The following is a 26,978-nucleotide window of genomic DNA, read 5'->3' on the forward strand; positions in this document are numbered from 1 at the left end:
CGGGAGGGGGAAATGGAGAGTTGCTTAATGGGTATACAATTTCATTTTGCAAGATGAAAAAGTTCTAGAGCTCTGTTGAATATACTTCACAATACTGACACATACACTTAAAATGGTTAAGACAGTAAATTTTATGTTATATGTTTTCACCACAATTAAAAGTAGTGTTTTTTAAAAAGAACTTCGTCCCCTCTCTGTGACCCGGCGGGCAGTTACTCTCTGTCTTTCTCAACGATCCTCTGTGGGAGGCTTTGAAAAGGATAGTGGTGACTCCAGGGCCCATGTCTCCCTGAAGATTGTCCCAACCGTGTCAGGATGTGCAGGAAGAGGAAGAGGGAAATTCACAGAGTCAGAGTGGAAACAGGGAAGGAAGAGCAGACAGTCAGGGAGAAACTTGCCTCTCCACCCTCACGGATGACATCTTGAGGCAAAATCTAATTAGAAGTCTGAGGGTGAAGAAATGCTCACCGTGTGGAAAAGGTGAGGTGAGTGTGGAGGGAGGGAGAGGGCTGGATGAGGACAGGGAGGGTCAAGGAGTCCAGAGGGGGGCAGGGTGAGAGAGGGCTGAGGGAAAAAAAAAAACAAAACCCTATTGGCACAATGTACACTATTTGGGTGACTGGTCCACTAAAATGCCAGACTTCATCACTATACACTTCATCCATGTAACCAAAAACTACTTGTACCCCTAAAGCTACTGAAGTTTTTTAAGGATCCCAGTTTTACTAAGAGATGGAAGGTTGGTATTGCCACTCATGTGTCCAACTACAGGAATCCCAAACAATTATAACACAGCCAGACCCATAAAAATGTCCACATGCTTAGCCAATAATATTACTCCTAATTTACCCTAAGGGAAAAAGCTAACAGAGGCAAACTGCGACACACACAAAAATATTGTCTGCATCATTATCTACCATAGCAAAAAAAGATGGGACAGCGTAAAGTGCACGAGGATGAGAAAAGTGTCTGTTAAATGTTAGTGGAGAAATTCAATGGACTACTACAAGAACTTTCTTAGAAAGGTTGTTCAGAATACTACGTGGTCTCATCGCAAAATGCTTACAGCAAACATTAAAAAAGGAAAAGAAGACAAAATGGTATATACACTATGACTACACGCATAGCAAGTGGGTTTGCAGTGGGACAAAGACTTGAGGGTGATTACAAGAACAAAAATAATTTAAGGTGATGGAATAATGGTGGATTTATTCCAAATGTTTCCTAAATATTTTTAATTGAAAAACAACAACATTTTTAAAATTTGAAAACGTCAGGATCTATTTCGTGTTTTCTTGGTGATGTGGACATCTGAAAAGTTGGTGTTTTTTTTTCCTTTTTAATCAGCCAGCCCAAAATGTCATGAAGATTTATTGACGAAAGTAGAGAGGACTAATGAACTAAGATACTCCTTCTGTCCAAACTGACTACATGCAAGTTCATCTCTCAAAAGTGTAGGGTGAGGCTATTGGCCTCACTAGAGATATAGTAAGTATGTGGTTGATATCTCAGGCTCGAAATTACAATCCTGGTTCTACTGTTCACTGACTTTGTGATCTTGCATAGGTCATTTAAGAATTGTCTAAAAAGGGATTTTTAAGTTGTGTGTCAAAACTGACCCCATCCTCATTCCACTACAAAATCTAAAATAAATTCCACATTGCTTACTAAAAAAAAAAAAAAACTCTCAGAGCTCTGGTTCTTTATCTGCAACGACAAAATAACAATTGTCACTAATGTTGTTATAAAGGTCAACTGATATACTGTATAATCCCCAGCACACAGCACTCTCTAAACATAAGCTAGAATAAATGGTTTAAGGCCACAAAAAAAAAATATATATATATACATATATATGTGGCGAGAGAGCAGAGTGAGGGTGGGATGAGAGTTAAGTGCAATGGGTAGAACTTTGAGGCTCTGTTTCCTAAATATGAAGATGGTTAGACTAACCTCATGTGTGGGTCAATGTGAGTGATCAAAGCCCCGCGAATCTTGGGACCAGGACTTCTGAAAGTCCAATCCAGTTTCCTATCTTTGTCTAACTAGCTGCCTAAATGTAGGCAAATCACTTAATTGTTCTATTTATCAGTTCCTCTGTCTTTATAACTGAGATTCGTTCACTCGCCTAATAAATGTTTAGCGAACACTCGACATGGCCCAAGTACTGAGCTTGTTTTTCTGGTGATTAACCTCTAAGGCAGTTGATAACTTGGTGGTTAAGACCACAGGCTTTGGGGTTAGGCAGACCTGGATTTGAACCCAAACTCTGTCACTTACGAAATGTGTGACATTGAGAAAGTTACTTACACTGTCTGGGCTTCCCTCTCCTTATCTGTAAGATGGAGAAAATGAAGGTTTCTATGTTGTAGTGTAATTAGGAAGATCCAATGATTTAATGAATGTTTAGACCTTCGCATGGTGCCTGGCAGGAACCAAGCACCTGGGAAACACTAGCAGCTGCTAAAATAGGCTACTGCCTCCCCACCTCCCCACCGTGTCCTGCAGGATCTCACAGTGGAGTCATAAGTGCTGGGACCAAAGGACAAGCAACATCTCATGAAAGCAGAGATAAAAGTGCCTTCCTCAAATACTCAAGAGCTCTCTGGTGCAAGAGGAGTTAAACATTGTATGAAACACTAAGCATTTAGCCAAGACCAATACAGTAAAGCCTTTTCCTACAGGCAGAAGAGGCCATAGCTAGAAAGGGCTACCTCAATAGGTGGTGAGTTCCCATCACTGCAGATGTTCAAACAAAGGCTGCATAGCACCCTTCTAAAATGTTGAAGATAAGATCCGAGTACTATCATATGGAAATATATGTTCCTAAATGTCACTTTTAATCTCGAAATGCCATGGATAATTATTTCTGAGCCTGAGGATCACAGAAAGCTGCCACCGAGATAGCGGAACTTGAGTGAAGGCTTGGAGTATGATGGGATTTTAATACAAAGAATAGAAATATTCTCTGCAAGGAGACACTATGGCAATGCCTGGAGGCCTGAGAGAACAAGGTGTGCTGGGACAGGGCAGCTAGTGTAGCTGAACACAGGGGCCCAGATAAGAGGAGAACAGAGAAATCAGGGAAGGTGTCAGAATCCCAAAGATACAATTGGGCAGTATTATCACAAATAGTCATATCACTGTGTGACACTCTAAATCCACAGCTCACTATGGTGAACATTAGACACCAGTTCGGGACAGTCCCTGGTGCTACCCAGTTTCTTTTGGGCCTCAGCATCCGTCTAGAGAGTACAAAGGGGCCTAGATCATAGCAGCTGCTCCACCCCTCACTCTGGAGAGAGATCCAAAGATCAGAGCTAGAGTCTCTACATATGGGAGTCAGGCCCCAGGCACAGGACAAGAGCACAGGAAACAGTAAGAAAGGCATCGAATCCAGTCAAGAGACCTGGATTCAAGTTCCAGGCCTGCCACTTTCTAGATATTATCTCAGCCACATTATTTAATCTCTCTGAGACCCATGGCTCATTCAGAGAGAAGATATTAATTCTCTCACTTGATTTTGAGAGGAACTGTGTGAAAAGTGCTTTACCAAATTACAGAAATGTTGATTGTTATTTCTAAAGAACTTCTCTTCTTGGCTGTGCCTTAGCTTCTGGCCTGGAGTGATGGCTGGGGAAAACCATACTACACTGCCTGAATTCCTCCTTCTGGGATTCTCTGACCTCAAGGCCCTGCAGGGCCCCCTGTTCTGGGTGGTGCTTCTGGTCTACCTGGTCATCTTGCTGGGTAACTCCCTGATCATCCTCCTCACGCAAGTCAGCCCTGCCCTGCACTCCCCCATGTACTTCTTCCTGCGCCAGCTGTCAGTGGTGGAGCTTTTCTACACCACCAACATCGTGCCCAGGACCCTGGCCAATCTGGCCTCCCCACATCCCCAGGCCATCTCTTTCCAGGGCTGTGCAGCCCAGATGTACGTCTTCATTGTCCTGGGCATCTCCGAGTGCTGCCTGCTCACGGCCATGGCCTATGACCGATATGTTGCCATCTGCCAACCTCTGCACTACTCCACCCTCTTGAGCCCATGGGCCTGCATGGCCATGGTGGGCACCTCCTGGCTCACAGGCATCATCATCACGGCCACCACCCATGCCTCCCTCATCTTCTCTCTACCTTTTCCCAGCCACCCAATCATCCCACACTTTCTCTGTGACATCCTGCCAGTACTGAGGCTGGCAAGTGCTGGGAAGCACAGGAGCGAGATCTGTGTGATGACAGCCACTGTAGTCTTCATTATGATCCCCTTCTCTCTGATTGTCACCTCTTACATCCGCATCCTGGGAGCCATCCTAGCGATGGCCTCCACCCAGAGCCGCCGCAAGGTCTTCTCCACCTGCTCCTCCCATCTGCTCGTGGTCTCTCTCTTCTTTGGAACAGCCAGCATCACCTACATCCGGCCGCAGGCAGGCTCCTCTGTTACCACAGACCGCGTCCTCAGTCTCTTCTACACGGTCGTCACACCCATGCTCAACCCCATCATCTACACCCTTCGGAACAAGGACGTCAGGAGGGCCCTGCAACACCTGGTGAAGAGGCAGAGCCCCTTGCCCTGAAGGGACTCGGAGGATGTGTGTTCACTCACTCGCTGCTCATCCTCCCAGCCTTCAGGGGCTGGATTTAAACCCCACTCTCACAGAAATCATGCAACACTTCAAAAGAAAAGGCTTCTTGGAAGGAAGTGCTGAAATTAAAGCAGAGATAAATCTATATATTGCCTTTTATTCCAGAGTCCACACTCACTATCAGAGCATATTAGGCCAAGGTAGAATGGAAGTGATTGCTGCCTTAGGGAAAGAAAATTTATTTAGCATCTTCTAGATTGTTTTGGATCCCTGAGCACAGTGATTGCCATGGCTGCACCAGTAGCCAGAGGTCCGTGTCAGTCATGAAAGCAGGTGTCTGTGAACTTGACTTCCAACTAAGTGACCCACCCAAAGCCTGTGTAGGAGTTTACCAAGCCCCTCTGTTACATTTTCTTCCACCTGTGTCTGAGCCTTCCTCTACTCAGTGGAACATCTATTCTGCCCTTGGCCTTCAGGAAGAGGGGCATCTGAGGGTTCCAGTCATAAGGCTCTCTCCTTCCCAAGATACCAGCACAAAAGGCAATACGGTCAGATGGTGTCAAAAAGGACCAAGTTAGACATCAGGAAAAGCTCTCTCCAAGGACAGCCTATACATGTCTCCCAGAAACACACTGGGGTGTCCTGCTCCGGATTCTTTTAGGAAAGAGCTGGTCAGGGATTCCAGAAGACCCATCAGCTTGAAAGGCAGGATCCAGAGCTGGAGCTAACCAGGGAGCCAGAAGCAGGACATGGTGGAAGCAAAGTACTCCCATCCCTCTATGCTGAGGTGCCACCGGCTGCCCACCTCCCTCGGGCCAGGGACAGAGGTTTCCCCTGCTTTTTTACCTGGAGTCCCCCATGGCTAAAGAGCAGCAGAAGGCCGAGGCGAAAGGACAGGCTGTTCCAGGTCCCCTCTATCCCCTCACCTCTCACACACCGTTACCATCTTTGTGTCCTCTAGCCAAGAAACGCCAGAAGCTCTGGCTGTCAGTGAGGAGAGACCTCAACATTTCATCAGTAACATGAGCTGTTCAGGAAATGATGGCAACCCAGTCTTCCCTCTTACCACTCCTGTGGTCTTCAAGGAGTCCTTATCCCCCACAGAGACTCTGCTCTTGTGCTAAGGAGTATTCAACCACAGGAATCGGTGTGTTCTTCTGTAGCCCAGCCTCTGCACCCACTTCTTGCTTTCTTTTTTTTTTTTTTTTTTTTGACGAAGTTTTGCTCTTGTCGCCCAGGCTGCAGTGCAATGACGCAGTCTCGGCTCACTGCAGCCTCCACCAACTCCCAGCTTCAAGCAGTTCTCATGCCTCAGCCTCCCAAGTAGCTGGGATTACAGGCACACCCGGCTAATTCTGTATTTTTAGTAGAGACGGGGTTTCACCACGTTGGCCAGGTTGGTCTCGAACTCCTGACCTCAGATGATCCCCTCAAAATAAGTCTCATGAAGTTGATCTCATTCCTAGAAGTAGAGAGTAGAATGGTGGTTACCAGAGCCTGGAGAAGGAAGTGGGGAAAGAGACATAGGGAGAGATTAGTCAGTGGATACAAAGGTACATTTAGAAGGAATAAGTTCTAGTGTTCTATGGCACCATAGGGTGACTCATGTCACCTACTGTACTGTAGATTTCAAAATAGCTAGAATAGAGAATTTTGAATGTTTTCAACACATAGAAATGATAAAGGCATAAGATAATTATAAATTTAGAAAGGAGGATTTTTTTTTTTTTTTCGTAAGACAGGGTCTCACTTTGTCACCCAGGCTGGAATGCTGTGGTATGATCTCAGCTCACTGCAACCTCAACCTCCCTGGTTCAAATGATCCTCCAGCCTCAGCTTCCCAAGTAGCTGGGACTACAGGCACATGCCACCACACCAGCTAATTTTTTGTTTTGTTTTTGGTTTTGGTTTTGGTTTTTTGTAGAAACGGGGTTTCACCATGTTGCCCAGGCTAGTTTCGAACTCCTGAGTTCCAGTGATCTACCCACCTCAGCCTCCCAAAGTGCTAGGATTATAGGCGTGAGCCACCACCCTTGGAAAGAAGCTTTATTTCTTAAAAAACTGTTGCAGCATGTAAGGTGGCCATTCTAACAGGCTGGGAAGCATAGGCTCCAGTCAAAGCCCAAAAGGTAGGCACTTCAAGGGAGAGGCAGGTGGAACAGGGATTTATGTGCTAAGCAGGTTGGCCAAGTGTACACATTCAGTAGGTTACGGGAGGACCTAGGAATATTCCTGAAGGTGGTCCTAACATGTATGTGCTAAATAAACATGTATGTAGCATATGACCCATGTTCACCTTGGGGTGCAAACTTAACATTTAAATGCATTACAATTTAGGGGCCAATCAAAGCTGTAGCTATGGCTTCTGGAATAGGGGAGTCAGTCAGTAAGTGTCTGGTGGTGGAGGAGCTACAACTGTTTTACTATTGCTTATCTCAAGGCCAGAGTTGTTTAGCTGTTAAAGAAAAAGGAAAACTTTATAGCAGTTAGAACGTAGTTTATTCTTTAAGTATAGGAATATGTGACTTAACCTTTGCCTGGCGTGGCCTTAAGTCCTGTTCACAATTTGGTATCTTATTGCCAGTCTATTATGTCAATCTCATGATCTCTATTTTAACATTAATGCTGGTCAATTGTTGTGTCTAAACCATAGAAGAGAGGAGGTATAATAAAGCATGTCTGACCTTCCATTCCATCACGGCCGAGGACTCAGTTTTTGAGGTTTCTCAGTGGGTGGGGGACTTAGGATTTCATCTTTAGTTTATAATATGCTAAATATCTTGATTTACTTATTATACAAATGTATATATGTATTGAAACATCACACTGTACCTCATAAATATGTACAATTATTATATGTCAATTAAAATAATAGGCCAGGTGCAGTGGCTCATGCCTGTAATTCTAGCACTTTGGAAGGCCGAGGCAGAAGAATTGCTTAAGACTAAGAGTTTGAAATCAGCCTGGCAAACATAGCGAGACCCTGTCTCTATTTAGGTTTTCTTAATTAAAATAATAAAACAAAATAAGTGTCACACTCCCTGCATTCACCACTATCTCCCAGTTACAGACAGAGGATCCATACAAATTACAGGTCACTCCAAGCAGGGGCTCACCGTTTGAAGGGAAAAGAGTACATGTGGCCAAAGGCAGGCCAGCCTGAAAGAAAAACCAAAGAAGGCAAAACTGCTCTCTATAGTACCATGAGTAACTAAGGTCACTCCCCCAGCTATGAAGAAGCAAGTCAGGGCCAGAGACGGCGGCAGGAAGTGTTTCTACCCTTGTTTCCCTCTGGGAGCAGAATAAAAAATCCTTTCACCTTGTGGAAAGCCTAAGGTCAGGGTAATTACTAGTGCTCCCATCTCCACTGAGAACAGACCATAAGGATGTCGTGGGTCACTTGAGAACTTGGGGGCTCATCCTCAGTGACAAGATCAGGTTTGAGTTTTTAAAAGATCATTCTAGCTGTGGTATGGAGAATAGGTAATAGAGACACCAAAAACAGACACAGAGACCACAAACCAGTCCATCAGTCAGGGTACTTGGTTGCAAGCAACAGATTCCACGCTGATCATCTTAAGCAAAGACTAACTATTCAAAGAAGGTTTCACAGTGCACAGCGTCTCCAAGGGGACCAGGTTCCCCAGCCAAGTGGCCGGGGTGGCACTCAGCACTGAGTGTCAACTCCACGGCACTGGCAGCACAGTTCACGCAGCACTGCCCAGTGACTACAGCTGGCTCTCGGGATGGCATGCCTGGGCTCTGCCAGATGCCTTCCCTACAAGCTCCTTAGATGGTGAATTCTGCATCCTCCTTTGTAGGATCTGGAAAAGCAACTTACCTTGGGGAATGAAGACCAGTGAGGCATAAAACTTCCCAAACGTGGAAAGCGTGTTCAAAGACACTGGACAGACAGAAAAAAGAGAAACGTCCCCCAGAGATGCCACTGCTGCAACCAGGATCCAGGTGGCCAAGACACTCTACTGAAAAGATAGAGAGATACAGTGCAGTGATCTGGAGCAGGCAGAACTTGAGATGATTAGAATCTGAACAGGAAGCATGGAAAGACAGTCAAACCAGAATGAATAGTAATAAGAATAGCTAACATCACATACATGCTATGTACCAAAGACTATACTAACCTCTTGACTAATAACTGTCTTATTTAATCCCCACAAAAACTCTACGAGGTACAGATTCCAATTTTATGGGACCTAAAGCTTATACAATTTAGGACTGCTCTATTTAACACAAAGAACCTACATGTACAAATATTAAATTAGCTACAAATATTTATTTAAAATAAAAACATAAATTACCAAACTTAGAAATGTTTTTAAACTGGTAAATGCCAGAAACATCAAACAATTCAGAAAAAATATATATTTGTATTAATTAACTGTCTATCTCAATAATTCCTTATTTCTCATGGATTTTGATGCATACTATTTGATCACCTTTTCATATGACAATTATCTTTGTCTTTTGTCTTTTTTTTTTTTTTTTTTTTGAGACAGGGTCTTACTCTCATCCAGGCTGGAGTGCAGTGGCATGATCACGCCTCACTGTAGCCTTGACCTCCCAGGCTCAAGCAGTCCTCCCATCACAGCCTCCTGTGACCACGGATGTGTGCCACTGCACTCAGCTGAGACCACGGATGTGTGCCACTGCACTCAGCTAATTTTTTGTTTGTTTGTTTGTTTGTTTGTTTGGTAGAGACAGAGTCTCGCTGTGTTGCCCAGGCTGCTAACTCTCGGGCTCAAGCGATCCTGCCTCCTCAGCCTTCCAAAATGCTGTGATCACAGGCATGAGCCACCGCACCTGGCCCAACAATGATTTTGTAAGACAAGTTCTACAGGGAGATTAGAAAGATGATTGGTCTTTCCCCTAGGATAGTTGACTGAAATGTATTTGTTCTTTTATTGATAGTGTAGGGGCAAAACTTTTTCAACTTCACAACTCATTATTGGTAATTTTATATAAATTTTTAGAATGGTTGTCAAATTTGGTCAAACCACTATCAACTTTCTCTTATATATTAGTTATGGTATTTAATAATATTCAAGTTTTCCTGTGCAGTGACTTATCTTAAACAGTCTTTGCACTGACCCCACTCATTAACCAGTTTGTCTTCAAAGTTACCATTAGAGTAGCATATTAAAAGTTATGTTATCTTCTTTGATGTCAGTATTATATGTCAAATCTGCAAGAAATCTAAATCTTTTCCCAATGTCTTTATATGACTCACTCCTCTTCATCAATTGGATGATGTTCAAGTTTTCTAAGGCTGCATAACAAGCCACCCCAAATCTAGTGGCATAAAACAACAATTACTTTTTTTTTTTTTTTTTTTTTCTGTGAGACAGAGTCACCCTCTGTCACCCAGGCTGGCATGCAGTGGAGCGAGCTCAGCTCCCTGCAAGCTCCACCTCCCGGGTTCACGCCATTCTCCTGCCTCAGCCTCCAGAGTAGCTAAAACTACAGGTGCTCGCCACCACACCTGGCTGATTTTTCTTTTTTTTTTTTTTTTTTTGTATTTTTAGTAGAGATGGGGTTTCACCATGTTAGCCAGGATGGTCTCGATCTCCTAACCTCGTGATCTGCCCGCCTTGGCCTCCCAAAGTGCTGGGATTACAGGTGTGAGCCACTGCGCCCAGCCCAATCACTTTTTATTATGCTCCCAATTTGGCAGAACAGAAATTTAGACAAGGCACAACAAGGAGGCTTGTGTCTGCTCCATAACATCTGGGTGCTCAGCTGGGAAGACTCAACAGATACATGTGACTGGAACAGCTAAAAGCAGCAGCATCTAAAGGTTCCTTCCTTCGAATGTGTGGTGCTGCACTTTGTCCCACAATGCTGAGTGGCATAGCACAGTTTGGGGAAGAAGTATTCCTGGAAGTCATTCATACATCAGAACAGCTATTGATAACTTAACTATACCCAAAAGTGACTGTGAACCACACAAACATATCCCAGGAAACTTAATCTATACCGAACTCAACTTTGCCTTAGATCCAAAAATATCCATGGCTACTTCAACACCCCCCAGCACAAGAGGAAATGTGACAGAGAGGAAGCGAGAGTGAAAAAGACAGACATTACAACAGCCTGCAGTTAACACATCACTTCTGCAATTTATATAAGGACATTTGACCACAGGAACACAATTGCCAAGGCTCTTTCCACGCCTTTATGAAGGACCCATACAAATGAAGGGCCCCAAAGCTTAAGCTTGACAGTAGGTCCACCTGTAGGTCCACTCTATTGTTATCAACCAGTTGAGGAAACTGAGGCACAGAGACATTAAACAACTTCCCCTAGGCAACACAGCTAGGAAATAACCGACTTGAGTTTCCAACTCTACAGCCCATGCTTTCAATTTTCCCTCTGAAAACGCGAGTTTGGAGAAAGTAGAAAGATGAGGGCAGTCAAGGAGCTAAGGAGCATAAACAGAGGGGCAGGAGTGAGAAAAGGAGATCAGTGACGCAAGGTGTCGGGGGCGGGGACACGGGAGCCTCCTCTGCTGGAAGCCACTTCCTTTCACCTGGACTGGGTATGCAAATCTTGAGAAAGAAAATGCATTTTTTTCCCATCTCATAAGCAGAGAAGATTCCAGAAGCTATTTGCTGTCGCCCGGCAGGGCACAAGGTCACCCTTCTTGTCTCGCCTCAGGGTTACATTGGCTTTCTCGCTCTGCGCCACCAAATCCACAGGCACCTTGATCAGGTCACCACCCCACAGAGCACCACACTGGTTTATTCTGTTGATGAAACTACACTGACAGCATCTGGAGAGAAGAAAATGGCAGGTAGCTTTGATGTACATTTATACCTAGGAGATAAATTTAGGGGCCTGGCCCCTCTGTGAAGGTTTTCTGGGGATATCAAGGTATCTCCTCAAATGTTACAGACAAGTTGCCTCACCTTTTGCTCCCTACAGTAAGAAAAGACCTCCTGTGGTTATCTGGATTAGGGAAGGGACATACAGTCCTTTTGGGTCTGCTGCTTCAACCCACTTATCGGATGTCTTAAAAGCCAGAGGAAGCAAAGGCTCTCCCAGTGGCCCATGCTGCAGTTCTGCCGCTGGGCCTCCCAACTGCCCAGCAGACCATAAGAAGCTCAGTGTCAGTGGCAGTGGAGCCTGTGGTAAATCCAAGAGGTGAATCACAGATTTGGGAGCCAAACCTTGCCCTTTGGGGCAAACGATCAAGATCCTTTTGTAAAACTGTTCTTGGGCTGCTTATAGACAACGGTATACACTGAACAGCTGACCACTGGACACCAGGTGACTGTGGAACAGTATTGCACACCATGAATTGTGTGTAATTTGACCCACTCATCCTAAAGTTAGGTATCCCCAATAGCACTTAATAGACAAGTGAAACTGGTAAATTCAGATGGGGCCCAAGCACATCTTGAAAACAAAAGGAGGTTGCATCTACCTCATTCTCCAGCAAACCAATCTTTTTCTGGGGAGATGGGGATGTGGGAGCAGGAGCTTGCTCTGTCACCCAGACTGGAGTGCAGTGGTGAAATCAAGGCTCACTGCAGCTTCGAACTCCTAGGCTCAAGTGATCCTCCCACCTCAGCCACCCAAATAGCTAGGACCACAGGCACATGCCATGACATCCAACTAATTTTGTATTTTTATTTTTGTAAAGATGAGGTCTTGCTATGTTACTCAGGCTGGTCTTGCACTTCTAGCCTCAAGTGATCCTCCCACCTTGGCCTTCCAAAGTGCTAGGATTACAGGTGTGGACCACTGATCTTGGCCCCAATTCATTCTTAATAGGCCTGCAAATAGAAGGGTCATAATGGCAGGAAAGGAGGCCATCCATGAACTTAACAACAGGGTCTTCCCCCCAAGCTCTAAGTGGATAGAGCTTGTGGGGGACAAAGTTCTATCCACTTCTACAGAAGCCATTAGGCCCAAATTTGTGGATTCCCTAAACTCTGACAGACAAGACACAGGCCTGTGATCTTAGCTAGTCCTAGCAGATGCAACTGCCTAAGACTTTGAATCAGGTGCAAGTGATTCAAAGAAGTAGAGGGAAGTTTACAATTCATTTTGGTGATGACCACAGTGGCATCCAAGGCCCAGCAGCAGCAGCCTCAGCACCTGCACAGTGCCAGAGGAATCACCGGCAACAGTGCCAGCAGTGCCTGCAGCGTCCTAGCCAACCACCTCTGTGCTATGACCTGGCCTGTGGTTCTGGCCTCTCAGCTTCTTTTGGTTCCTGATCATTGCCTAAGCCTGGTTTTCCAAGATTCCTCTCAACTCCTTGAGCTACCAGAGTCAGGTTTTCTCTAACCCGGAATTGTTCACCTGCTTCTTTCCTCCTCTTCCATGGCCCCTAGGGTCCATCGGATCCTTTCTGAGTTATCACCCTCATAGCTCACACCAGGATTTTCTCTTTTCCAAAAACTGAGGAAAAGTGGATTTGTGTCTTCATTGGATCCTTTCTGCATCATAAGAATATTAAGTATCTATACCTTCCCCATTCTTCTCTTCCCTGCGCCATCTCCCAACTCATTCCTGACTCTTAGTTCATTTCCCTACCCTGAAAATTGTGGAAAAAGAGGGGAAAGACGTTCGATTGGACTGTAAAGCAATAAAAATTTTTGTGGAGAGAAATTTGGCAAAATGTTTCAAATGCTCTAAAACTATGCGTGCATACATTTTGACCCAGCAATTCGCTTTCTAGAAGTTTGTGCTAAGAAAAGCATTAAGTAATATATAAAGATATAAGTGCAACAATCTCCAACTCAGTAATATTTACAAGAAAAAAATGTTAAATTCCAGTGATGGAATATTGTTTAAAATTTTGTACATCTGGCCGGGCCCAGTGGCTCACACCTGTAATCCCAGCACTTTGGGGGGCCAAGGCAGGCAGATCACCTGAGGTCGGTAGTTTGAGGCCAGCCTGACCAACATGGAGAAACCCCATCTGTACTAAAAATACAAAATTAGCCGAGCATGGTGGCACATGCCTGGAATCCCAGCTGCTCAGGAAGGCTGAGGCAGGAGAATCACTTGAACCCGGGAGGCAGAGGTTGCAACGAGCCAAGATGGCACCATTGCACTCCAGCCTGAGGCAACAAGAACAAAAAATCTCTGTTTCAAAATAAAAAAAAATTTGTACATCCACATAGTAGGATGCTGTATGGATATTAAAATCATGCTTTAGAAGTCTACTAATGTGGCCGGGCGCGGTGGCTCAAGCCTGTAATCCCAGCACTTTGGGAGGCCAAGACGGGCGGATCACAAGGTCAGGAGATCGAGACCATCCTGGCGAACACGGTGAAACCCCGTCTCTACTAAAAATTACAAAAAACTAGCCGGGCGAGGTGGCGGGCGCCTGTGGTCCCAGCTACTTGGGAGGCTGAGGCAGGAGAATGGCGTAAGCCCGGGAGGCGGAGCTTGCAGTGAGCCGAGATCGCGCCACTGCACTCCAGCCTGGGCAACAGAGCGAGACTCCGTCTCAAAAAAAAAAAAAAAAAAAAAAAAAAAAAAAGTCTACTAATGTAGAACAATGTTACAATATAGTTTAATAAAGTAGAAAATAACTGTTATGAATTAGTTTAGATAATATAATCCCATTTTTAGTATATATATATTTATTATATATACAGTTTAGACAATATAATCCCATTTTTAGTATATATATGTTATTATATATAATTATATATAAATTATTGCAGTCAGTATATATACACATATATACATATATATGTATTATTATATATGTATAATAGTTCATTATTATAATACATTATTATATAATACATTATTATATATGTATAATAATATATACACACATATTATTATGTGTATATATATACAGACTGCAATAATTTGCCAAGGACATTATTAACACCAAAGTATTAACATTTCATTTTCTTCTGGATGCTAAATTCTCGGCAATTAACACTGTAACCTTTGTAAACTGAAAATCAATGTTTTTTTAATTATAAAAATGAGGCATTTATTAAGAGAGTGACCTGAAAAACTATGATTTTCCTGATTTTATTTTTTTTTAACTTTTAAGTTTAGGGGTACACATGCAGGTTTGTTACATAGGTAAACTTGTGTCATAAGGGTTTGTTGTACAGACTATTTTGTCACCCAGGTATTAAGCCTAGCACCCATTAGTTATTTTTCCTGATCCTCTCCCTCCTCCCAACCTCCTCCCTCTGAAAGGCCCCAGTGTGTGTAGCTCCCTTCTATGTGTCCATGTGTTCTCATCATTTAGCTCCCACTTATAAGTGAGAACCTGTGGTATTTGGTTTTCTGTTCTTGTGTTAGTTTGCTAAGGATAATGGCTTCCAGCTCCATCCTTGTTCCGGCAAAGGACATGACCTTGTTCTTTTCATGGCTGTATAGTATCCCATGGTGTATATGATGGTTAATATTGAGTGTCAACTTGATTGGATTAAAGGATACAAAGTATTGATCCTGGGTGTGTCTGTGAGAGTGTTGCCAAAGGAGATTAACATTTGAGTTAGTGGCCTGGGAAAGGCAGACCTGCCCTTAATCTGGGTGGACACCATCTAATCAACTGCCAGTGCAGCTAGAATATAAAGCAGACAGAAGAATGTGAAAAGACAAGACTGGCCTAGCCTCTCAGTCTACATCTTTCTCCTGTGCTGGATGCTTCCTGCCCTTGAACATCGGACTCCAAGTTCTTCCATTTTGGGATTCAGACTGGCTCTCCTTGCTCCTCAGCTTGCTGATGGCCTATTGTGGGACCTTGTGATCATGATCATGTGAGTTAATACTAATAAACTCATATATATGTGTGTGCGTGTGTGTGTATATATATATATATTCTATTAGTTCTGTCCCTCTAGAGAATCCTGACTAATACAGTGTATGTGGATCACATTTTCTTTATCGAGTCTACCATTGATGAGCATTTAGGTTGATTCCATGTCTTTGCGATTGTGAGTAGTGCTGCCGTGAACATATGCGTGTATGTGTCTTTAAAATAGAATGATTTCTATTCCTTTGGGCGTATACCCAGTAATGGGATTGTGAGTCAAATGGTATTTCTGTTTTTAGGTCTTTGAGGAATTGCCACACTGTCTTCCACATGGTTGAACTAATTTACACTCCCACCAGCAGTATGTAAGTGTTCCTTTTTCTCCACAACCTCATTAGTATCTGTTTTGTTTTTGTTTTTTGCTTTTTAGTAAGAGCCATTCTGACTGATGTGAGATGGTATCTCATTGTGGTTTTGATTTGTATTTCTCTAATGATCAGTGATGTTGAGCTTTTTTTCATAAGCTTGTTGACTGCATGTACGTCTTCTTTTGAAAAGTGTCTATTCATGTCTTTTGCCCACTTTTTAGTAGGATTGTTTGGTTTTTTTCTTATACATTTAAGTTGCTGGATATTAGACCTTTGTCAGATGCAGAGTTTGCAAAAAATTAAGAAAAACAAAACAAGCTCAGTCATGCTGTGCCATTGCCACCTCCATGCTCCCAAGGCCAGACTGGAGGACGGGGCCAGAGGAGGGCTCGTGCTGCGCCAGGAGGCATCCAGGCAAAGACAAAGGCCATAGCAGGAAAGCTGTGGGAGAGGCCACAGGAACAGCCCAGCTCTCCTTCCCACCCAGAAAACCCCTCTGAACAGGAAGAAGATTAGCGAGGGGAGTTGAGGGAAAATGGCAGGACCTTCCTCAAAGCTGGGGACTTAATGGACACCAGGGTGGTTCCACTCACCCGAGTTCTGGGCTCTAGGCGCAAAGAGCTGGGACCGGCAGGACAGCTGCCTTTGAGAAAGTGGTTGAGAATATGGGCAGAAAAGTGAGTGCGCAGACAGAATAAAGCTGACAGGAGACCAGAAGAAAAATGGATCCACCATGAGGCGGAGAGTGAGTGGGAGTGAGAGCAAGAGTGAGAGAGAAGACAGGATCGAAGACCACAGATAAAGGCCCAGTGGGGCTTTACCTTCAGATGGGACCCTCCTGGGCAGCCCTCGCAGCAGCTCAATCTCCCCAAGAGCCTGGTTCCCAGAGCAGAAAGTGGGGAGGGAAAGTAGGCAGGACAAGATGAAGAAGGGGGAATAAAGTTTTGCCCAGGGACCAGGGAAAAGGAAGTGACTTTCTCCTGACTCATCACCGTGCCTGAGCTCCTGGGTCTGCAGACTCCATCCCAAGGACAGTGGAGAGACCACATGAGGAGGGGGCTGGGATTTATTTGGGGTCCGTCAGCAAGGCCTGAATGAAGCTGGGCTCAGAAACCAAGTGTTTCAATGCCTTAACCAATCTCTATCTGCTAAACTTCCCAGCCCATTTCCCAAAGGGCTGCCTTCCGCCATTGTGGCCCATGTGTAGAATTATTCCCTAGCTTAGCTGCCTTCTTCTTTTATATACATATATATAATTTTTTTATGAGACTCTCTGACACCCAGGTTGGAGTGCAGTAACACAAGTAAACACAGCTCACTGCAACCTGAAACTCCTGGGCTTAAGCGATCCTCCCACTTCAGCCTCCCAAGTAGCTGGGACTACAGCACACACCACCACATCTGGCTAATTCTGGAAAGTACTTTTCAAAAATCCTTTTGTAAAACAGTGCTAATCTTCAAAGAAAAAAACCACTGAATGAGAAACAGGCCTGACTTGTGGGAGAATTTCCCAATCCAGCCGAGGGGTTCAGCCCACTCCCTAGCTGCTGCAAAAGACTTCAACTTTCTCTGTCCTTTAGAAATAGGAAACATTCTCTTAGACCTGAGTTGGGGCAAATGACATCTACTGCAGCAGGGGATGACAGAGGTGACACAAAAGAAAGGATTTCTCAAGCACTAATGGCTCAATGAACAAAAAATTGTAGGTCCTTAGTATGTGATATGGTCTAGCTGTGTCCCCACCCAAATCTCATCTTGAATTGTGGTTCCATAATCTCCACGTGTGGTGGTAGGGACCCCGTGGGAAGTAATTGAATCATGGAGGTGGTTTCCCCCATGCTATTCTCATGATAGTAAGTTCTCACGAGATCTGATGATTTTATAAAGGGCTTCCCAATTCACTCAGTTCTCATTCTTCTCTCTCCTGCCACCATGTGAAGAAGGATGTGTTTGCTTTCCCTTCTGCCATGATTGTAAGTTTCCTGAGGCCTCCCCAGCCATGCTGAACTGTGAGTCAAACCTCTTTCCTTTATAAAATACTCAGTCTTGGATATGTCTTTATTAGCAGCGTGAGAACAGACTAATACAGTAAATTGGTACAACACAGAGTGGAGCACTGCTGTAAAGATACCCAAAAATGTGGAAGCAGTTTTGGAACTGGGTAACAGGCAGAGGTTGGAACAGTTTGGAAGGCTCAGAAGAAGACAGGAAAATGTGGGAAAGCTTGGAACTTCCTAGAGACTTGCCTAATGGCTTTGACCAAAATGCTGATAGTGATATGAATAATTAAGTCCAGGCTGAGGTGGTCTCAGATGGTGATATGGTTTTGTTCCTGGACCAAACGGAGGGTTGAGCTGCTATTTCTCATGGCCCTATAATGAGATGCAGAGGAACTGGGGAGGAAGAGAGTTTTTATTTCTGCAACCAGCTATGGAATGCCTGGGAGAAAGCCTGGAAATTATCGCCAGACCAACTCAAAATTACAAAGTTTTTCAGAGGTTACATGCCTTCTAAGCTGTGTGTCTACATGTAAGTGTGTATTTATCTAAACACACAAGTAATTAACTTCTTTTAATCTATAACTAAGATCTGAATCCTGAAGACCTTCCTCTGGACCCTCAGTAAATTTACTTAATCTAACTGGGTCCAGGTGCTGGGGTGATTACCCTTATCTTGTCTCCCACTAAATCATGGAGGTTTGGGGAGTTCCTTCAGACCAATAAACTTGTTTGTGGAGGCCTGCGGAGTTTCTTCAGACCCACAATAAAATTTATTTAATCATAAATGGGTCCTGTTAAGAATCCCTTCATTATTTTTTCATGCATTAAGGCCAAAGAAGGCCTATGCAAAACTCTTGATGGGCTATTGTTACATCTCAGCCTTTGTATAAGGGCACTGGCTTTTAATATTTAACTTAACCACTCAGTCAGTACTGAAACAGTTGTTATGGAGGCCTGTGTTAGTGAGACCTGGCCTGCCACAGTTTGGTTGTGTCCCCACCCAAATCTCATTTTGAATTGTAGTTCCCATAATCTCCACTTGTTGTGGGAGGGACCTGGTGGGAAGTAATTGAATCACGGGATCAGTTGCCCCCATGCTGCTGTTCTCATGATAGTGAGTTCTCACAAGATGTGATGGTTCTATAAGTGGCTTCTCCTCCTTTTGCTCATCACTTCCCCTTCCTGCCATCATGTGAAGAAGGACATGTTTGCTTCCCCTTCCACCATGATTATAAGTTTCCTGAGGCCTCCCCAGCCACGTGGAACTGTGAATCAATTAAACTCTTTCCTTTATAAATTACCCAGTCTCAGTCCTTTATAGCAGCATGAGAATGGACTAATATAGATGGAGATAAGGAATTTGTTGGAAACCCAGAGTAAAGGGCACTCTTGCTTTGCAAAAAGACTGGTGGCATTTTGCCTCTGCCCTAGAGATCTGTGGAACTTTGAACTTGAGAGAGAAGATTTAGGGTACCTGGCAGAAAAAAATCTCTAAAGCAGCAAAGCATTCAAGAGGTGACAGGGCATAAAAGTTTGGAAAATGTGCAGCCTGACAATGCAGTAGAAAAGAAAACCTCATTTTCTGGGGAGAAGTTCAAGCCAGCTGCATAAATTTGCAAAAGTAATGAGGAGTCAAATGCTAATCACCCAAGACAGTGGGGAAAATACCTCCAGGTCATGTCAGAGATTTTCACAGCAGCCCCTCCCATCACAGGGCCCCAGGCCTAGGAGGAAAAATTGGTTTCTTGGGCTGGGTCCAGGGCCCCCTGGCTATGTGCAGCCTCAGGACTTGGTGCCCTGTGTCCCAGCTGCTCCAGCCATGGCTGGGGCCAAGGTATAGCTCAAGCCATGGCTTCAGAGGGTGCAAGCCCCAAGCCTTGGCAGCTTCCACTTGATATTGAGCCTGTAGGTATACAGATGTCAAGAACTGAGGTTTGGGAGCCTCCACCTAGATTTCAGAGAATGTATGGAAATGCCTGGATGCCCAGACAGAAGTTTGCTGCAGGGGCAGAGCTCTCATGGATAATCTCTGCTACAGCAGTGCAGAAGAGAAATGTGGGATTGGAGCCCACTCACAGATTCCCCACTGGGGCGCTACCTAGTGGAGCTGTGAGAAAAAGACCACCGTGCTCTGGACACCAGGATGGTAGATACACTGACAGCTTTTCCACCCTTGCACCTGGAAAAGCCACAGACATTCAACACCAGTCATTAAAGCCGCTGGGAAGTGGGCTGTACCCTGCAAAACCATGGGGGTGGAGCTGCCCAAGGCCATGGGAGCCCACCTTTTGCATCAGTGTGACCTGGATGTGAGACATAAAGTCAAAGGAGATCATTTTGGAAATTTAAGGTTTAGTGACTGCCTTATTGGATTTCAGACTTGCATGGGTCCTGTATCCCTTTGTTTTGGCCAATTTCTCCCATTTGGAATGGGTGTGTTTACTCAATGCCTGTACCCCCATTTATCTAGGAAGTAACTAACTTGCTTTTGAGTTTACAGGCTCATAGGCGGAAAGAACTTGCCTTGTCTCAGATAAGACTTTGGACGTGGACTTTTGGGTTAATGCTGAAATGAGCTAAGACTTTGGGGAACTGTTGGAAATGCATGATTGTGTTTTGGAATGTGAGGACATGAGATTTGGGAGGGGCCAGGGGTGGAATGATATGGTTTGGCCGTGTCCCCACCCAAATCTCATCTTGAATTGTAGTTCCCATAATCACCACGTGTGGTGGGAGGGACCCGGTGGGAGGTAATTGAATCATGGGGGCGGTTTCCCCCATGCTATTCCCATGATAGTAAGTAAGTCCTCACAAGATCTGGTGGTTTTATAAGGGGTTTCCCCCTTTACTCAGCACTCATTCTCTCTCCTGCCACCCACCCTGTGAAGTGGTGTCTTCCACCATGATTGCAAGTTTCCTGAGACCTCTCCAGCCATGCTGAATTGTGAGTGGATTAAACCTCTTTCCTTTATAAATTACCCAGTCTCAGGTATGTCTTCATTTTCAGCATGAGAACACAGTAATACATTATGTATGTCACTTAACCAAGAAAAGAGTTTTCTTTATTGTCACAGATGCACATCTTCATAGTGTTCTTTGGAGATACTTCTAATACAAGGCAGTCTCTTGTTTGTTTGGGTTATTCTTTCTTTTTTAGGTTGCAAAAGTGTGTTAAAAACTCCAAAACATATATGTAGATAGCTTGCCCTCAAGGAGGGAAGACATAACCCCCTACTCCTTAAGTGCGGGCTACAGATAGTGACTTTCCAGAAAGGAGAGGAAAAAGAACAACTTTACCATAGAGCAACCTGACAAACACACCACCTCAGGCGGGTGACTGTGGTCAACATTGACAGTGACAGCCCCTTATAAAACCACCAGATCTTGTGGGAACTTACCCACAATCATGAGAATAGCATGGGGGAAACCGCCCCCATGATTCAATTACCTCACACCGGGTCCCTCCCACCACACATGGTGATTATGGGAACTACAATTCAAGATGAGATTTGGGTGGGGACACGGCCAAACCATATCATTCCACCCCTGGCCCCTCCCAAATTTCATGTCCTCACATTTCCTCTATGGCCTTCCTCCCAAAATCCATAACCCCAGACTAATCGTGATAAACACACAAGATAAATTTCAATAACTGGGCCGAGTGTGGTGACTCACACCTATAATCCCAGCGCTTTGGGAGGCCAAGGCAGGTGGATCACGAGGTCAGGAGATAGAGACCATCCTGGCTAACACAGTGAAACCCCGTCTCTACTAAAAATACAAAAAAATTAGCCGGGTGTGGTGGCAGGAGCCTGTAGTCCCAGTTACTCTGGAGGCTGAGGCAGGAGAATAGCGTGAACCTGGGAGGCAGAGTTTGCAGTGAGCAGAGATCACACGACTGCCCTCCAGCCTGGGCAATAGAGCGAGACTCCATCTCAAAAAAAAAAAAAAAAAAATTCAATAATAGGGCATCCTAAAAACACCTAATTACTCTACTCCTTGAAATTGTCAAGATCATCAAAAACAAGGAAAGCCTGAGAAATTAGGGAGACATGACAATTGGATGTAATATGTTATCCTGGACGGAGTCCTGAAACAAAAAAAAAAGCAAAGGTATTAAATGAAAACTAAGAAAATCTGACTAAAGTACAGACTTGAATTAATAATAATGTATCAATATTGGTTCATTAATTGTGACAAATGTACCTACTAATTTAAGACAACAAAAAAGGAAACTGGGTGTGGAGTATATGGGAATCGTATGTACTATCTTAGCGATTTTTCTGTAAATCCAAAACTATTCCAAAACAAAATGTTATTCTTTAGAAGTTTTTTGACATAGAAGTTTATAATATATTGCTAAACGATAAAAATGGTTAAAAATATTAAATTTTCAATAAAATGTGTATTCAGATCAATACATGACAGATGGATACATACATATCTGGATAAAATATGTATCTAGATATGTAAAATATATGCATTCAGGTCAATAGATGATAGATAGACACATACATACCAAGGTATTAACAATGATAAGCTCTAAGTGGAATGGATTTGGGTGTTCGTTATGTTGTTTTGGTTTTGTATTTTTATATTTGAGATCCACTAATCATACAATAGGAAAATAGTGTATAAAACATTCAAACAAAATGATGGAATGTTTTATTGTATTTTGATATTTTTAAGAAAGGATATATATATATATATATATATATATATTTTTTTTATATATTTTTTTTTTTTTTTTTTAAGTGGGCTCTGGGAGCAGGGTTAGTCCATTAGGGCCTTCAGTGTCCTGGTGGTGATTTTGTCCTTCTCAGTGATGTGAACAATGACTCCCATGCCTGACACTGCATTCCAGTCCACAGCATTCCGCATGGCTTGGAATATGATTTCAAACAGGTGTTCTGGATCCATGTTGGACTCCCAGAGGGACTCGCACATTTCATACATTTGCTCTGCACAGGTGCCACTGACCATAAAGTCATCAGTTACCATGGGGCAGCCAATGAGGTCTAGAGAGCAAATAAAGGGCTTAAAGGTCTTCAGGTCCAACCCAGCAATGACTGGCTCAGTATAGTAGGGGCCAAACCGTTTCTCAGACAAGAGGCCTTGGCCACCATGCTCGTAAGGGTGTAAGATTTGACAGCCGACCTTCCTTCAACTCACACAGGTTCAGCCGGAACTTGAGGCACTGGACAACTGTCTGGATGTCAGTGACGAGCCGGGTCAGATGGATATAGAGCCGGTCACCCATGGGAAAGATCTTCTGGAAGTCCGTGGTAACCATTTGGGCCTGGATTCCGAAGCGCCTGTCTGCAGCTATAGCCAGGCAACTCTTCTCCTTCATGGCCATGACGGCCCCTCAGTTATGGGACATAATAGACATGATTGTGGTATACTAGGAACCGTCCATCACCAGCGCAATTCCGGTAAACTGGATCTAGCCTTCCCTTATTTTGACATTTTTAACACCTAATTTATTTTTAACCAATTGTGCCTACTGTACGCCTTTAGAAATGTTTTATCAATAGTTTTATTTTGTAGTTCGGGTGCGGTGGCTCACGCCTGTAATCCCAGCACTTTGAGAGGCCGAGGTGGGGGGACGGCTTGAGCCCAGGAGTTCAAAACCAGCCTGAGCAACATAAGGAACCTCGCCCCCCACCCGCCGCCGTCTCTACAAAAAAAATACAAAAATTATCCGGGTGGAGTGGCGCCGCCTGTGGTCCCAGCTACTCGGGAGGCTGAGGTGAGAGAATCACTTGAACCCAGAAGGTGGAGGTTGCAGTGAGCTGAGATCGCACCACTGCACTCCAGCCCATGAGACAAAACCAAACCCTGCCTCAAAAAAAAAAAAAAAAAAAAAAAGTAATTTGATCAATAGGGAATTTTTCCCAGTTTTCAGTGCTTTTTTTTTTTTTTTTTTTTTTTGAGACGGAATCTCACTCTGCTTCCAGGCTGTAGTGCAATGGCGTGATCTCCATTCACTGCAGCCTCCGCCTCCCGGGTTCAAGCAATTCTCCTGCCTCAGCCTCCTGAGTAGCTGGGACTACAGGTGCGCACCACCACACCCAGCTAATTTTTGTTATTTTAGTAGAGACAGGGTTTCACCATGTTGGCCAGGATAGTCTCAGACTCCTGACGTCGTGATCCGCCCGCCTTGGCCTCCCGAAGTGCTGGGATTACAGGCGTGAGACCGCGCTTGGCCGTCAGTGCACATTTTTTAAATGCATGCGTGGTAGAAAGGCTACAAGCAGAACACAGAGTGCTAAGTACTTACATTGTTTCCAGCTTTAAGATGTGCAAAATTTCCGAAATTTCTGGTTAAGGTAAGTCAAAACTAAAAATAAGAAGGCGGAGAGTCTGAAAATGGACCAAAACTTGGAGTTTTGTTTGTTTTTCCCAAAAATCTGCCGTTCTGGAGCCGGTTCAAATGGGGTCATATCGCCCCCGTGTGGTAAATCTCTGAACAGCCATGTTCAACAAGGCATCCCCTCTCCCTGAGCTGCCTGGGAGACGGTAAAGCGGGTCTTGAACGTCTTCTACTGGTCCAAACCCCTCAGTCTGCATAGGAGGACGATAAAGTCGAGAAGAATTCATTTAGTTTACCCAAGATCAATTAGTGAATTAATGAGTGAGCTAAGACCACTAATAATATATGTCATGTATAGGACACGGCACTGTTACATAAATCACCACCTGATACAAAGTTTAAATAATCCCACTTTACTGATGAGGAAACTGGGGTGAGAGAAATGGAGTGCCTTGTCCGAGGTCACACAGCCCTACAACAGAGCCAGACCCAAACTTAGTCTATCTGCCCCCTAAGCCAGTGAAACTAGACACTATAAACTCAGCCTCCAAACACAATGCCCACCCCTCCTGTCTCTGTAACATGTCTGCCTCTGGATCACAGGAAGAAGATGCCTTGGAGACATCTGCTCTTATTCCATCATGTGGCAGAAGAGGAAACAAAGGCAGAGAAGAATATGGTTTATCCACCACAGTCACTGAGGGTCAGAGCTGGGGCTTGAATCCATGACTCCAGGATGCTGGTCTAACACTGGCTCTAGGGCTGTTCCACCAGCCCATCTACTGCAAGTCTATGTGTGGACGTGTACCTTGTGTTGAATGTGTCAAGGGGTGTGTGTGTGTGTGTGTGTGTGTGTGTGTGTGTGTGTGTGTGCAGGACAATCCTACCCACAGAAAGAGCAGCCAGGAAAGCCCAAAGTAATCGCCACCAGTAAAGGTAGCTTTTCCAATCAGCACCTGTTCCATCGCAGAGCCGTGAAGTCAGAGGCAGGGATCAAAGTTTAGGAGAAGGAAGGGGCCATTGGTGATGTAAGGTACCACAGCTGGGCCCCGGAGAGACTGAGGGTGCTTCCATGAGTGCAAGATCCCAGAGACTTACTTCACCGAAGTCCAGAGTGCAAAGCTCAGAGGGTCACATAGGCCACCATGGGACCAGACATTGTATGAATAGGAAGAGTTTAAGCCACAAGCCTGCCTTCCCAAGACAGAAGCCTCTTCCATGCTCCTGCTTCAGCAGCAGAACTCAGTGTCTCTACATGGATCCTGGGGGAGGAACAGGCACATTGAGATAGGGGACAAAGATGGTGCAAGAAGTGGCCCTGGCAGGAGAGTGTCAAGCATGGCCAGAGATAGGGGCAGAATTTCCCTGATGCCCCCATGGCAGGGGCTCCCTAAGTGCCAATGAGCTCAAGCCAGAGCACCTAAGGGCAAGGTGTGAGGCAGCACAGGACAGAGGCCACAGGTCCTGTGAAAATGTATACCCATGCACAAGACAGTCCACTCTCACTCCAAGTGGGACGTCCTCCAAATGGAGAAGGAAGGAATGAGGGAAGTCAAGGGAAGGGAAAATGAACTGAAGAATAACATGAACATAAGAGAAGGGAGACCATGACCACAGAGGTCTACAAAGAAAAACCAAAAAGAAAGGGGATCAGAGGCTGTTGGCCAACCCACAAAGTTAGAAGGTGAAACTGGCCTCAAGTTGTAGTTGAAGACATTGCAATTAGACCCAAGAAATTAGAATTGTGGTGGTCTCTTCCCTAGAGATCATGAACACAGACGAGGGAACAGAGCTGCTAGGAGAGGGGGCCCAAAGGTGGGCGGCACTGGGTGGTGTATTCCCACATAAGTCTGGGGAAGCCATTTACCCTGAACCCTGCAACTTCTTGACTCTCCTAGGCAAAATTCTGCGGTGGTGCCATTGTTTATTTGTTTGGTTTTGTTTTTTGTTTTGTTTTGTTTTGTTTTCTTGCAGAAAATGTGTGAGCAAAGATCTTACCTGTGCTAAGAGTTCCTGAGAGAGAGTACTTGAGACAGGGGACTGGCCTCTGTAAACCCCTGAGATCGTTTTTACTCTAAAAGTCTAAGCAGTAAATGGTCTACATCCGAATGCAACGTAATGATTAAAAAATACTTTCTCCCCACAGCTGCTGGGTAAGTTCTAATTAATTCCCTGGGGTCAGTCAAGTCTCTCTGTTTCCCTGAGGCCTGCTCCCCAGCTCCACAGCACCCAGTGCCTCTGCCACAGTCGTTACCTGCTCCGAATACGACCATCTCCGTGAAGCACAACTGTAATCACAGCCATAATAATTCCACAATTACTTTTGTCTCTCAACATTTAAAAAAAGAAAAGATTTGCAGCCTAGCAATGAATAGAGCACTTGTGCAATTTCATTGCATCATCTCATTTGGTAGTCACATCAACCCCAGAGATAAACCTAGCAGGTATTCATTAAGACTCTGGTTTAGTGATAGGAAATTAAGGAGCCAGGTGACTCCTTAGTCACTGGGCCAAAGTCACTTGGCCAACAAGAGCGGAACTCAGACTTGAAACCTAGAAGCCTAAGTAAGCCTCAGCTCCCAGGCCAAGACACTCCCTAATATACCACCCAGTCCTGCCCACCTGAGAGCCCCCTCTCCTACCAGCTCTGTTCCTACGTCTGCTATTTGTTCTCTGAAAGCCCAGCTTTTTCCAACACTAAAAGACTGCAGTGTCCGGCACAGCAACCCAAGAACAGCTGATCTCCTCTAGGAACCCCCTACCTCCTCATACCCTGATTCCTCAGCACCCGCCCAGGCTCCTGGAGTGGGAAGTACACCGTATGGGGAGGTCACTGGTTCCTGCCCACAGACCTCACTATGTCTGTCATACCACCCACAACTCTTCCCGCCACTCCCATCTCACAGCTAAGGAGAGATTCGCTGTTTATATTTATTTTTTCAGAGT

General features: G+C 44.6%; 1 protein-coding gene and 1 pseudogene across 2 annotated transcripts; one reads left to right on the forward strand and one right to left on the reverse strand.

The window, feature by feature from the left end:
* The first annotated feature begins 3,603 nt into the window (after positions 1-3,603).
* LOC112635550 (olfactory receptor 10P1) lies at positions 3,604-4,592 on the forward strand. Its single transcript, XM_025403750.1, has one exon. It carries the CDS (start codon positions 3,630-3,632, stop codon positions 4,572-4,574), a length of 945 nt encoding a protein of 314 aa, XP_025259535.1. The 5' UTR covers positions 3,604-3,629; the 3' UTR covers positions 4,575-4,592.
* A 17,881-nt stretch (positions 4,593-22,473) lies between these two features.
* On the reverse strand, positions 22,474-23,108 carry LOC112635068 (annotated as a pseudogene). The gene has a single exon (XR_003121859.1). The product of XR_003121859.1 is annotated as a proteasome subunit beta type-3 pseudogene (transcript).
* Between the last annotated feature and the right edge of the window lie 3,870 nt (positions 23,109-26,978).

Source organism: Theropithecus gelada, chromosome 11, assembly GCF_003255815.1.
Source record: "Theropithecus gelada isolate Dixy chromosome 11, Tgel_1.0, whole genome shotgun sequence".
Taxonomy (NCBI): Eukaryota; Metazoa; Chordata; class Mammalia; order Primates; family Cercopithecidae; genus Theropithecus; species Theropithecus gelada.

Bases quoted from the DNA above. Each gene is read 5' to 3' on its own strand.
- LOC112635550 (XM_025403750.1), top strand. From the start codon at position 3,630: ATGGCTGGGGAAAACCATACTACACTGCCTGAATTCCTCCTTCTGGGA.